The sequence below is a fragment of the Leishmania major genome, chromosome 34 (assembly GCF_000002725.2).
Source record: "Leishmania major strain Friedlin complete genome, chromosome 34".
NCBI lineage: Eukaryota > Euglenozoa > Kinetoplastea > Trypanosomatida > Trypanosomatidae > Leishmania > Leishmania major.
In genome coordinates this window covers 1,558,630-1,570,903 of record NC_007286.2, presented here as the reverse complement: position 1 = coordinate 1,570,903, position 12,274 = coordinate 1,558,630, and the positions used below count along the sequence as shown (strand labels likewise).

The 12,274-nt window shown below is 56.5% G+C and overlaps 4 protein-coding genes across 4 annotated transcripts; all 4 read right to left on the bottom strand.

Moving 5' to 3' along the window:
• Positions 1 to 636: 636 nt before the first annotated feature.
• On the bottom strand, positions 637 to 2,184 carry LMJF_34_3630 (conserved hypothetical protein; the record flags this gene model as incomplete). The annotated part of the gene is made up of 1 exon (XM_001686415.1): positions 637 to 2,184. One exon carries the CDS (start codon positions 2,182 to 2,184, stop codon positions 637 to 639), a length of 1,548 nt encoding a protein of 515 aa, XP_001686467.1.
• A 1,108-nt stretch (positions 2,185 to 3,292) lies between these two features.
• Positions 3,293 to 5,005, bottom strand: LMJF_34_3620 (conserved hypothetical protein; the record flags this gene model as incomplete). Its single annotated transcript, XM_001686414.1, has 1 exon — positions 3,293 to 5,005. One exon carries the CDS (start codon positions 5,003 to 5,005, stop codon positions 3,293 to 3,295), a length of 1,713 nt encoding a protein of 570 aa, XP_001686466.1.
• A 1,288-nt stretch (positions 5,006 to 6,293) lies between these two features.
• On the bottom strand, positions 6,294 to 6,815 carry LMJF_34_3610 (conserved hypothetical protein; the record flags this gene model as incomplete). The annotated part of the gene is made up of 1 exon (XM_001686413.1): positions 6,294 to 6,815. The coding sequence occupies one exon, from the start codon at positions 6,813 to 6,815 to the stop codon at positions 6,294 to 6,296; it is 522 nt and encodes a 173-aa protein (XP_001686465.1).
• Positions 6,816 to 10,876: 4,061 nt separating this feature from the next.
• Positions 10,877 to 12,043, bottom strand: LMJF_34_3600 (adenosine kinase-like protein; the record flags this gene model as incomplete). The annotated part of the gene is made up of 1 exon (XM_001686412.1): positions 10,877 to 12,043. The coding sequence occupies one exon, from the start codon at positions 12,041 to 12,043 to the stop codon at positions 10,877 to 10,879; it is 1,167 nt and encodes a 388-aa protein (XP_001686464.1).
• Positions 12,044 to 12,274: the final 231 nt, after the last annotated feature.

Below are 12,274 nucleotides of genomic sequence, written 5' to 3'. Positions count from 1 at the left end.
GCGCTGCACAATCTGTGCAACAGCGAGTAGGGGAGAGCTGCGGAGGCGTCGTGACGACACCGCCATGCGGCGCGTGCACCCATCCCCACGCCAAGTGCGCAAAGCGGCCTCCTGGCGTGGCTGCGGAGGGATGCAGGCGTGCGCAGCGCGGCAGCGCTGTGGGGTCGGTGGAGTGGGTGGGTGGCGCAGGGGCTCGGCCTCTTCGAGTGGGTGTCCGCTGTGTGCGTATTCTGGGGTAGTCGCTGCGACTGCGGCTGCTTTGGCGTGAAGGTGCACAGGGGCCTTCGTGCAGCTGCCGACCAGCACCATCCGACCACGCAGCGGCACCGTGGTGCAACGCTGACGTCAGTCATGCCATGTAGAAGTAGTGGAGGAGATCCTTTGACAGACCGTGTTCGTGGGGGCAGCCCCCCCCCCTGCGCTCGGCAGGCCGAGTTGCGGGTACTCGGATGACCTCTGCAGCCCGTCGGCTAGTCCCACATCTTGGTTGAATGTCCACGCGGAGAAGGCAGGGTGTCGCGATCCTCCCTCGGACACGTACGCGGAGCAGGGAGTTTGCGCGGCGAAGGAGAGAGGAAAACAACGCAAGGACTAACGAGCGTAGCGTAAAACAGAATGAGGGAAGTGTCTTCGTTACTAAACAACCGTGCGACGTTCTCGCAGCTCGTCCTCTCCCACGGAGGTGGTGGTGGTGGTGGTGTTGCTCTCCTGCTTCGAGACAAGGGACTTCCACCAGATGGCGCTTTTCATATTCGACCACGACAGCGTTGTCTGACCACTGCGGATCATGAGCAGCATCGCCACGCTTGCCCCACTCACGAACAGCGAACAAAGGACTATGACGGCCGACATGAAGACCGTGGTTCCAGTGTCCTGCGAAGGCCCTGGCAGAAGGCTGTAATTGGCCACACAGTGCTGAATATCCGTGTGATTGTTCTCCAGCATCGAGCAGACAACAATGTAGCGGCATTGTTTGTCGCACTTCCTGTGTGGAAACACGTGAGAGCTTTTCTCGCCACCGCAGAATACAGTGAGGAAACGGTCCCACATTGTATCGTCCGTCGCCAGCAGAGTGATGGCCGCTCGCACATCCGCGACAGAGTACAGCCCAGTATTCAGACTGAACACTTCTTTGGCAGAGAGTCCGGGGTGGAATACGCCATCGCCAATGGTGTAGCGACTTTGCGCATCCTCCAGCTCCCAGGTTTCGCTGAAGTTGGCCATCAGGTAGGACGGGTGGTTACCGAAGATGGGTGAGATGGATGGGACAACGATGCCCAGTACGCCATTCCGTGGCATCGTGAGCAGCTTGAACATGTGTGTATGCCCAAACAACTGCACTACTAAGAGATCTTTGTACTCGCGAATGATGCTATTGTAGGTCGCCTCATATTGCTCCTTCCAGAACATGTCGCCGGCTGCAGAGCCAAAGCCGCGTTTAAGCACATTGTACGTGTTCAGGCCAGGTGGGATGTGACCCATGATGATCGCTCGCTTGCTAGCTGCCCGCACCTTCGCCAGCTCACTCCGCAGAAAAGAGAACTGGTTACACGGGTCGCTGAGGTTGGAGGGCAGCGATGGCTGAAGCTCGTGCGCCCACAGTAACGTGTGCAGAACAATCACATGCACGCTGTCCATTATATGTGTGTAATAGCCGCAGTTTCTCATCACGGAAGCCTCCGCATCGTTCAAAAGCGCGGCGCCGCGCATCGCCGCCACCCGGTGCGCCAGTTCCTCCTCCGAAGTTGTGCTCCCTAACGAAAAATAGTAGTCGGGCACGACATCATTGTTGCCCACTGCCCCACTGAAGGCAACCGCGCCGAGTGAGCTGTCCACCGTGACATTGCGAAAGCGCTCTGACATGTCCTTGAAGATAGCGGCAGGAGCCAGACTGCTATTGGCAAACTTGTGCCGCTGCCAGTCGCCAGTGTAAAGCAGCAAGCTCGGGCTCTGCGCCGACACGTCGGCCAGGGTACTCGCCATTAGCTGCAGCGACGAGTCGCACCCTTGCATACCATAAACAGGGCTAGAGCTACTCGTGCACTTTAGCGCCCTGCTGGTGCCATAAAGCGGGTCGTAGTGGATGTCCGAGATGAGCGCGACCTGATGGCCGCCGACGGATGTGGTGAGCATACATAGTGCAAAGCACAACGCAGCCACTGCTAAAGCTCTCGGAAGTCTCATGTCTGCGCGTGTGCTTCTTTGGTGCTCCTCCTTTCACAGAAAAATCGCCGCTGAGATGATGCACAGAAACTGCAGAGAGGCGGGAAGACAAAGCTGGGAGGCGTGTGGCAGTCGCCGCTGAGGTACACGAGAGGGCCCGAAGGCCGGACAAGCACGAAGACTAGCGAGTCCACAGCGAGCAAGGTGCCCGCTTTTGCCCGGCAACAGAAAACCCAACAAGAAGAAATGACAGAGGGTGCGCGGAGTAGAGGGACGAAATAAAGACGTGTCATCTCATCAGGATGCGAGCAAAAGGAACGTCGGCCCACCTTGAGTGGGAAGTGGTAGCACTCACATGTCAGTGAGCTCTGATGACCTTTCACGAAGCCTGGAAGTAAGCTCACGTGTGCCACCTGTCAACTATTCGCTGGCTGTCTCGCTCTCTCGGTAACACAACAGTGATTACGTCATCGGTGTTGCTGTCGACGGCGCTTCTCCGAAAAACGGAGGGGGTTGGTGTCTTGAACGCAGGCCTCCCCCCCCCCTCTCCCCCTGCAGCCAGAATAGAGGAGCCGATTTACATTCGACCCGAGCGGGAGGGCAGTCTCTTATTTTCGTTTGCCCGTGCATGAAAAGAGCCCGAGAGCGAGCGAGGCATACGCACACGCACCGCAGGACGCACGACATAGCATTCGTGCCAGTGCACAAATCAGTTTCGCCTGCATACGTGTGCGCCGTCGCACAGCACCATCGGAACAGCAAACGAATGACAACGCTGCCAGTCGTACAACACACACACACACACACGTATCGTCGAGGGGGAAACGCTGTGGAAGCAGAGAGGTGGCACCTGAGACCGGAGAAAGAGAAAGAAGCTCGATCTATACGCTAACGAGCATAAAAAAGAAAACGAAACAAAAAGCAGGCAAACAGGGACGAGAAGCATCAACGGCGTGAAGGAGAAAAGGAAGCAGCTCCCAGCCCTCGGTTGACGATGAGGACAAGCGCAAAGCGGGTAACCAGAAAGGCCGGTGGAAAAAAGTCGGGATGGATCAACAGGCATCGAGGAAGCACCGCACACGCATGCGTTGGGGCCCGCCTCCTCAGCACGCAAGCACAGGCAGGGATTTCACCTGTAAGCGGGAAGCCGCTTCAACGTGGCCGCCAGAACTTGTTCGACTGAGATGGACATGCGCAGTTGCTCCAGCCTCGGCCATACTTGCCGCTCCCCTTCCAGGCCCAGTGCCTGCATGTTCGCCGTTGTCGGACTGTAACACAGCCGCAGATACAACCACACGCTCGAGATTGGGTGCATGCGCATGTTCTCGCCGGCATCATCTTCGAAGAAAGTCCGCATGGAAGTCGGCGACGGTGCGGCAATGGCGTCGTAGCCCATCCACGCCAGCAGACGCAGAAATACATGCGCCAGCCCGAGCAAGCACAGGACAAACGTGTAGCGTGCCCAGTCCCACAAACGCGTACGTTGCCGAAGTCCGTCCCCGTAGGCGCTCTGGTGCAACAGATGCCATAGATACCCACGCACCGACGCATCCGACACGACACAAAACCGTATGCAGAAGAGGCCCCTCATCCGCTGCACCGGATCCAGCACCCCGTAGCCGACGTGGTCGCCCGAGGAGCAGGCGTAGCTTTGATGCACCACGGGGGGCTCGTAGGCGACAACGGTGCTCATCAGTCGTGTCCGTGCGAGTAGCGTGTGCGTTGGTGGTGCTGCACCGCCCGGCGGCGCATAAGAGGACGACGAGGCGGGATGCACCGCAGCGACCGGGCATATGGCGTAGAGCACCGCAGAGCGAACAAGCACGTCGGGCGACGTAAGATAGTTCAGCAGCTGAACGTCCACACCAGCGTTTCTGCGCGGCATGGCGGGCGACGCGGACACAAATGGGATGTTCAACACACGCCCAGTTCGTGCGTACGCCTCGGCAAAGGTCACGTCACCGATGCTTCTCTGTAAGAAGTCGGCCAGGGCAACGGGGTCGCAGACTTCGCCAGTGTGCAGCAGGCGGTGGAAGCGCTTCCACCGCGAATCAGCGGTGGACGCGCCCAGGAGTGCATTCGCCTCCGCGATGCTGTTACCGTCGCTGCTGCTGTGAAACAGCGAGGCCAAGTCGGTGGAGCAGCACACAAGCGTCGCCACTAGCGCGCCGCTGCCGCTGCCGTACACGACAGGGGGGAGCAGGCCGGCCTCATACAGCGCTTTTGCCACACCAAAGTGGGCCGATGACGCAAGCACGCCACCCTGCAACAGGAGTGCAGTGGAGCCGTAAACGCGAGACATCTCCGAGAGCACCTCTCGTGTGCGGACGGCCATCCGTTGGTTAGCCCGCGCCGCCTCACCTACGCGGCCCAGGAGAAAACAAACGAGGGAGTTATACGAGTGAATGACCGTCTTGGTGCCGGTTTTGTACAGGTACAACCGACGGTGGCTGATGCCGTAGAGGGAGCGGTGCACATGCTTCTGGAGATTGTCCAGCAGTGCCTCCGCACTTTCGAGGCTGCGCAGCTCCAGCAGCTCTTCTATCGTCCGCATCACACCCTCGAAAGAGAAGTAGGTCGACGCCTCGTCGGTGCGCCACTTCTGAAAGCCGTCCATGTCGTCCAGCGTGGAGGCAATGGGCAGCCACTCCTCGTAGGTGGTGGTGCAGTTGGCCTGATGCGTAAGCGCGTCGTACTGCGGAGCATCGGTTGGTATTTCAAGCACACCCGCGATCACTTCGCAGGCAAAGAAGAGACACGAGTATATGACATAGACTACGTAGCTCGTCCAGTGATAGAAGGAAGCGCCATGCATCCGGAAGGCATGCAGGGCTGAATCCATTGCACCTTCCCCTACCGCCTTTTGTCCACGAAAGGCAGAACACGGAATGAGGCAACCCCGCCCTTCGCTGCCTCGCGCGTCGTCAGCTCGGCAGTGGGTGGATGAGGGAGTGGGGAGTCACGTCACACACGGCTTGTACGCCAGCTGTCAGTAGATTGCGCTTGCGAAGACCACAGCAACAAAAACAGAAAGCGAGAAAGAGACGCACACCCTTATGCGATGGAAACAAGCGCACAAAGGACGAGACAGCGATACAATGGCCAGCTTGCGAGATACAGGAATGAAAACAACGTACAAAGAGGAAAGACGAGCGATGTCCTGAATTGATATGTGAGCGATGGAAACAACGGAGAGATGCACGCACACGGGGACGTAAAGCTCGCGGAGTGGGAACGGGGGAGGAGCGCGGATGAGAACTGCGGGAAAGGCGGAAGTAAATGACGAAACGAAGGCAGAGACAAAGGGCAGCAGCCACCGTCTCTTGCCACAGCTCGAACAATCACGTGTCGAGCTGCACCGTGTACATAAACAAAAATGCGTGTGAAAACGAAAAAGTGCTTGGAACAACAAGCAGCACAAAAAAAGAGGAGAGAAAAAAGATCCGCAGTTGGTGACTCCACGCAACGCCTCTCAGTTGCCGCCCTTTGACTCGCCGCTGTGGCGTTCATTGTGAGAATACGTGTGGGTATGTGGGCACAAAAACCACGAATGCATCAAGACGAGGTGACAAGAGGCGAACTCAACCAGACGGCAAGGAAGGTGGTGAGGCGTAGCGAGAGTGATTCGTCGCAGAGGACTAGAGGTGCCCAGATGTTGCGCTGTAGCTATCGCAAGAACGCTGGGGGTGGAAGCGGCACTGACGACGGAAAAAACGCGATCAGCGGCGTAGCACGAGGCGTGATGAGCAATTCTCTCCATGAGATAAAAGAACAAGAACGCGGCGCTTCCCTTCCCGGTACCCGAAACGACAACGCCGTCGTGTGCAAGTAACGATGCACTCCGTACCCTGCTCATTTTGTTCTGTTCTTGTCTGTATGCAGCCCATCTGCACAAGCTGCAAGAGTAACACATAGGAAACGGAGAGAGGTGCGCTAGCGGTGCGACGTGCAGCTCAAGCGGGGAGGAGTGAACAGCTCTGCTTTCGCCTGTGTAAGTGCAGTTGTACGCGGGTGATGCAAGAAGGAGAAGCAAGTGGAGTGAAGGCGATACCGGGGGGAGGGGAGGGGGGAGCGTGACGAGAAGGGGCGCAGCACACTCCACGACGTGCGGCACAGCACCGCCGACGCAATCAACGCACGGTGGATGGTGGTTCCGCCTCTGTGTCATAGGGATTCGCTCGACCATCCACGTCTGCCTCCCCAGTGTTGTCCTCAAAGTATTGACTAGACTTTTCTAGCCCACCCATTATCCCCAGATTCGCGCTCCCTTCGGCGATGACGCCGATACGGGGGTTGACCATGTGATCGTAGGCAGAGTCAAGGTAGGCGGCGTACGGCACCCCGCTCTCCTGCATTGAGCCCTGCATCTTGTTGAAGGGTCTCGGGTAGGGAATGTTGTAGTGGAGCGCCATCTCGTATCGCATCTCAACCTCACGCAGCTTGCGCTCGATGCGCTCCAAATCGCGAATACCTCGATTCTGGTGGAACAGTCGCCGAGTCTCCTCCAAGACGTACAAGGCGTCCTCGTCGGAGCTCCATGGCGCCGTGAAGGCAGTACGCAAGCACCGTCGGTACCATGAGAGCACCTGTGCTCGATATGGGCTCTCCGCGACGTGGCGAATTTCTCGAATGGTGTGCTTTGCTGCACACATGACTTCGATGCTGCGAACACAGCTGCTATGCGTGTGTGTGTGCGGCTCGCAGGTACCGCACGCGTTACGAGATGCGGTAGCGTATCATCACACGCGTACACGGGGAAGATGATGGTGTGTGAGAAGGATGACTGTTCGGGTTTTTCTGCTTGTTTGAGGGGAGGAGGGTAAAAGGGTGGCCGTTTTCTGTGTTCGGTAGGAGAGAGAGTCGGCGAGAGGCGCACATGCAGGAAGAAAAAGAAGGAACAACGGAAAAAAAAAATGACACGACGCTCATGCAAAAACGAAGGCAAAAAAGAGGGCGAGGAGTAGAAGAGAGGGAGCCATGCATGGCCATGTGTGGTGCTCTTAACATGAGAACAGCGTACCGACTATTGCCTCTTGATGCACACCAAAAAAAAAAGAGTGGCGGAGTTCCATAATGGCGCAATGCACCGTACGGGAGGGAAAGGGGAGATCCATGAAAGTGTCGAATGAGCCCCCTCGCCCCAAGCCCTCGCTCCGCCCCACTTTCCTTGCGTTAGCACAGTCAGATTATCTGAATACAGCGCGCGGACGGGGTACACCTCCCTCTAGGAGACCTGTGCACCACTGTAAGCTCGGCTGTGGCACCAAATGAGCGCGACAAGCGCGATTCAAGGTGCGTAATCATGGCGCCAGAGAGAAAGTGAAGGACTTTGTATTCTTTGCCTGCTCTGCAGCCCTTGTGCGCCCATTGAACTGCCATGCATTCTCCATACTTTTATCGGACAGCGGTCTCTCCCACGCACAATTGGAGAGAGCCACGTAGCTCAAGAAAACGCGCACATGAGCGCAGAGAAAAGCACTCTCTTCTCTTTGTTTTACATCTCCCTCCTACACCAACAACGGAGCTTGTATATATATATACATATATATATGTATATATATGCATACACAGCCGCAACTCACTTTACCTCTGCGGCACCACGGCCACATCCTCGTCATCGAGGACGAGTCATCTGCCGTCGAACCTGGCCCATGCGCTTAGCGGCCTTTGCATGTCCTGCTTCGGCGCTTCTTCGCACTTGTGCTGCACAATCGGCGCCACACAGATCTGGCTGGATTGTATGCCTTGATCCAGGCGGGCCGCGTCCAGGGTCCTGTACGAGGACGGAAGCAGACAGAGAGAAGAAAACAAGTTAGGGCGCGCTGTTGAAGAAGAAAGCACAAATGAGCGCGCAGACTCGCTAAAGGAGACAAACGCAGAGAACGACAAACCTGCACGAGGAGAGGCGTGCGCTGGAAGCTGAGCAAACGCCGTGTCACCACTGTGCTGAGTAGATGCAGGAATCGCCTGAGACTCGGGCCGTAGCGTCACCACGGGCACATTTCTATAGCATTCGCTCGTCTCGGCAGTTTTCCCCTGATTTTCGTCTGGGCGCAGCGCGCTCTCTCTCTTTCTCTTCTGTGCGGCCCGCTCCGTCGCGCTATGCAGCAGCACGGCTGCAATAGCCAAGGTGGGGAGGGGGGTAGAAACTCGCATAAACTGCACTTTGAAGTTGCGCAGGGTCCATTCTTCCGTACTTTCCAAGGCTTGCCTCGGCTTCACAAGGTGCACCGCCGGTGACGATACGTTCACTTGCTGAGTATTCTTTTTGTGTATAGGTACCTGTGTGTGTGTGTGTGTGTGTGTTCTGTTCTGAACTGCTTCATTTTCTACAGGCACACAAAAGGAAAAAAGAAGGATGCGACACGTTCGAATACCCAACGGAAAAAATGACGAATCAAGCACTCAGCTCCCTTGATCCTTACGCTTACAGCTGCCCATTGAAGAAGGAAGGGAGAGAGGTCAAGGACAGCCACTCGAAAAAGAAACGTACATTATACAGCCCCATCAACGAAGGAAGAGGCAGATGCCTAGACTGAGAAGCGAGGATGCTATGTCGCCAGAAGAGAGCAAGAGAACAGTGAAAGGGCTAGCGCTGAGGGCCATAAAACAACAGCATCGCGCACACACACACACAAAAAAAAGCGCGTCACTACAAATGCTGGCATGGTGCTTACTCTGCTTGGCATCTTTGCCTCCTTCGTCTTTTTGTTTGTGCGTGTGGTGTTCTGTCGTGTACGTGCAAGCTTGTGCGCACCTCCCTCTCCCCTTCAGTCTCGCATCCCTGACTCTCTTTCGCACGGTCGCTGCGACATCAGCCAGCACGGGAACAAAAAATGGGTTCGAAACAGCAGCAACAAACATTCGAAGTGGAAAACCAAGAAAGAAATTACAAAGAGATGCGTGTTCGCCTGCTAACTCATAACGGTGAAGTCACAAAGCAAACAGTTACATATATACACACACATACGCACTCACACACACACACATGCACGTACAGGCTACCGAGAGCATCAGCATGCGTCTCAACAAAGAGACGAAAGGGAGGGCATAGTGGGTGCTGAGCATCTCTGCGCCTGTGTACGTAGGGGGGAAAGAGAGGGGTGTTCGACAATTCCAGTGAACGAAAACTTTCAGCGAAACGAGAGGAGGAGTGGAAGAGAGAATGTACGAAGAAAGAGTTATCACACAAAAAAAGCTACACACAGATACACACAGAAGGACAAGCCTGCGTTTGTTTGTGCACGCGCACACCTCTACACATACGGAGAGAAAACGATTTGCGCGCAGACGCACATGACATGGACAGCGATGCACCGTTGACGACAGCTCACTGACAGCGGCATCGCTTCGCATCTCACCCACTGCGCCTCTATGTGTGGTTGAGTTTGTATACATATATATATACGTGTGTGTGTGTGTGTGCGTGTAGGTGGGTGGGTGTGTTTGCAGCAGGCTGATGCGGGGAAATGAAGTGGTCGGAAGAGCACGTTGTGAAGAAAAGCAAACCCTTACACACAAAACAACTCGCCCATATCTCATTTTCTTCCTTGCTTTCGATGTGTCCTTTATAACGTACAGCACAAGCTCAGCTCCACTCTACACATGTCACAGGCCCATCGCGATGGTGCAACGTAGCCGTAGACACGCCCTACAGCCAAGTGCTGACTCAGCCATCTGAAAGCGCGGACCCCGCCTCAAACTCTACCTGCCCACCCGCTTCGAAGGTGGCCTCACAGGTACTCCCATTTTTCTAGTCGCCACACCTCGTGCATCCCTCTCGGGATGACATTCTGACAGTCCACACCAGCAGAGCAGTGTGAATGCCGGATGAGAGATACGATCGAGTCACGTGGACACTTCGCCCATCGTATGGGTGGCACAAACCTGTTCACTGCCGCAGGCCGCTCCGACGCAACGCCGTCCAGAACCTGACCGCTGACATCGGTAGCGATACATTGCTCTGAGCTCCCTGAGGGCGTAGGTGCCTGAACCTGTCATGAACAGAAGCGCTTCGACATTTGGCGGAGGGATACGGAGGGCTGCTTAGCGTCTCTCACGCTGAGTGGCGTGTGTGCTGGATTCTGAAACCACGCTGAAGTGCCCCCCCCCTCCGCATCAGAGCCCGCATTTCGCACACAAAAACGAGTATCGACATTACTCTTCTCGCATCACCCCAAGCATAAGTCAGTTGCAAGTAAAAACAAAGGGGGGAAGAAGGTGTCGTAAAGGAGAAAAGGGAGGGAGGGAGGGCTGGTGAGGAGGAAAGAAAGGCAGAACAAGGAGGGGCAGGATGGGGCACACAGAGGAGTACAAGTATGCCCGTCGAGAGGGACATGGTAGGAAGAGGCGAGAGAGAGACATATGACACCACACACAAAAGGGGGACAGAAAAAAAAAATAAAGAAAGAGGAACACACTTCGCGAGGGCGGAGGACACACCAGTCCGCAGCCTCGGCATCTGCACACAGCGTCACTGTTTGCCCCAAGCTGCATAGCACGCGCTCGACAAGTACGCAGGTGCACTCAACGGCCCACACACGCACACTTGCAAAAGCCGAACCAGCAACGGGGCATACACAAAGACACACCGGCTGCACATGCACCAACGCATATGCACGTACATTCAAACATACGATAGCGCCTGGATATCGGTCCACCGGTGCTACACTGCTGTTTGCTGAGCTTGTGAGGGGGTGAGAAGGACAGCCCTTCAAGCGGAGTTCGCGGTCATGACAGGCTCTGTCGTGCCGCTGATCCGGCGCGTAAGCGCCGGGGGCACACCGCTCACAACGGCACCGTTATGCCGGATGCAGTTCTGTGCCGAAGCGTGACCGACCACGACGCTAGTAGACTCGTCACGGCTCACCATGTATTGAGCAAGGAAGCCCGCCACAAACGCGTCACCGGCGCCGTTCACGTCAACCATCTCCTCCTGTGCCATCGGCGGCACTGGGTAGGAACGGACATGGTCGCCGCATGCGACGTACGTGTCGTGCGGCCCACAGGTCCCCACCACGAGTCGTGGCCTGGCGGGGGTGGCTCTCGGCAGCATGGAAATGCGCGCGAGACACCGCACGAGCGCCTCGTGGCGCCGCGAATTAGCGTGCATGACGGTGCCGAGGGTCTTCAGGTCAAAGTCGTGCGGCCATCGCACAGAGGCGTACGTTAGTAGATCTTCGTCGCTGCCGAAGAGGATGTCCACATGAGGCAAGAGAACATGTAGGCGGCTCTGAAACGCAATGCTAATATACGGTGCGTTCAGGTTGAAGCAGAAAAGCTTTCCGTGCCGCTGAGCGTGCTCGGCAACGTAGAGAAGATTGTTAGGGCTGGAGGCGGTGTTGAGAAAGAAGCCCTCTGCATAGTACAAACTGGCCTTCTCAATTGCAGATTGCACGGCGTCTGTTTGAATGTGCGTCAATGACAACGTCACGGCGGCGCCGAGATTGGCGAGCAACGTTCGATCCTTCTGCACCACGAGGCCGGCACAGGTGCCCGTCGGCTTGTCTTCGCACTCCTCAAACAGCTGCTCGACGCCAGCTTTGGTGAGCGCGCTCTTCAGGATTTCGGCGAAGCGATCCTTGCCTAGTGCACCCACGTAGGCGATGTGCACATCAGGCAGCATCCAAGCCAAAACACGCGCCGTGTTCATGGCGGCCCCACCAGGGACGTAGTCTACCTGACCTTTGAACTCATCCAGCAGCTTCGAGAAAAGAACAAGCTGCTCCGGCGCCGCCAGTGTGACGCTCCCTGGGTCGACGTTATGCTCCCGCAAGAACTCGTTTTCAACGGTCGCCATCATGTCTAGCAAAGGATGCCCGAAACAGACAACTGACATCGGGGCCGGCGACGTGCCCTTGCTGAGGGTTTCCAGCCCCATCGTGGGTTATTCTTATGCCACTGTATGTCCTTGTATGTACGCGCGCGAGCGCCGGTTTCCTTTGCAGGGGTAATCCTGTATGCGAGACACTCCTCCGCTTCTGCTGTTTCGCCGTTGCTGCTCCCTCCCTACGAAGCCGTATATGCTCTCTTGAGGTACAACGCCGTTGGGGCCAGGTAGACCGGGGGAGGGGAGGGGGGGGGGGCAGTGCACAAGTCGTTTGCCAAATAA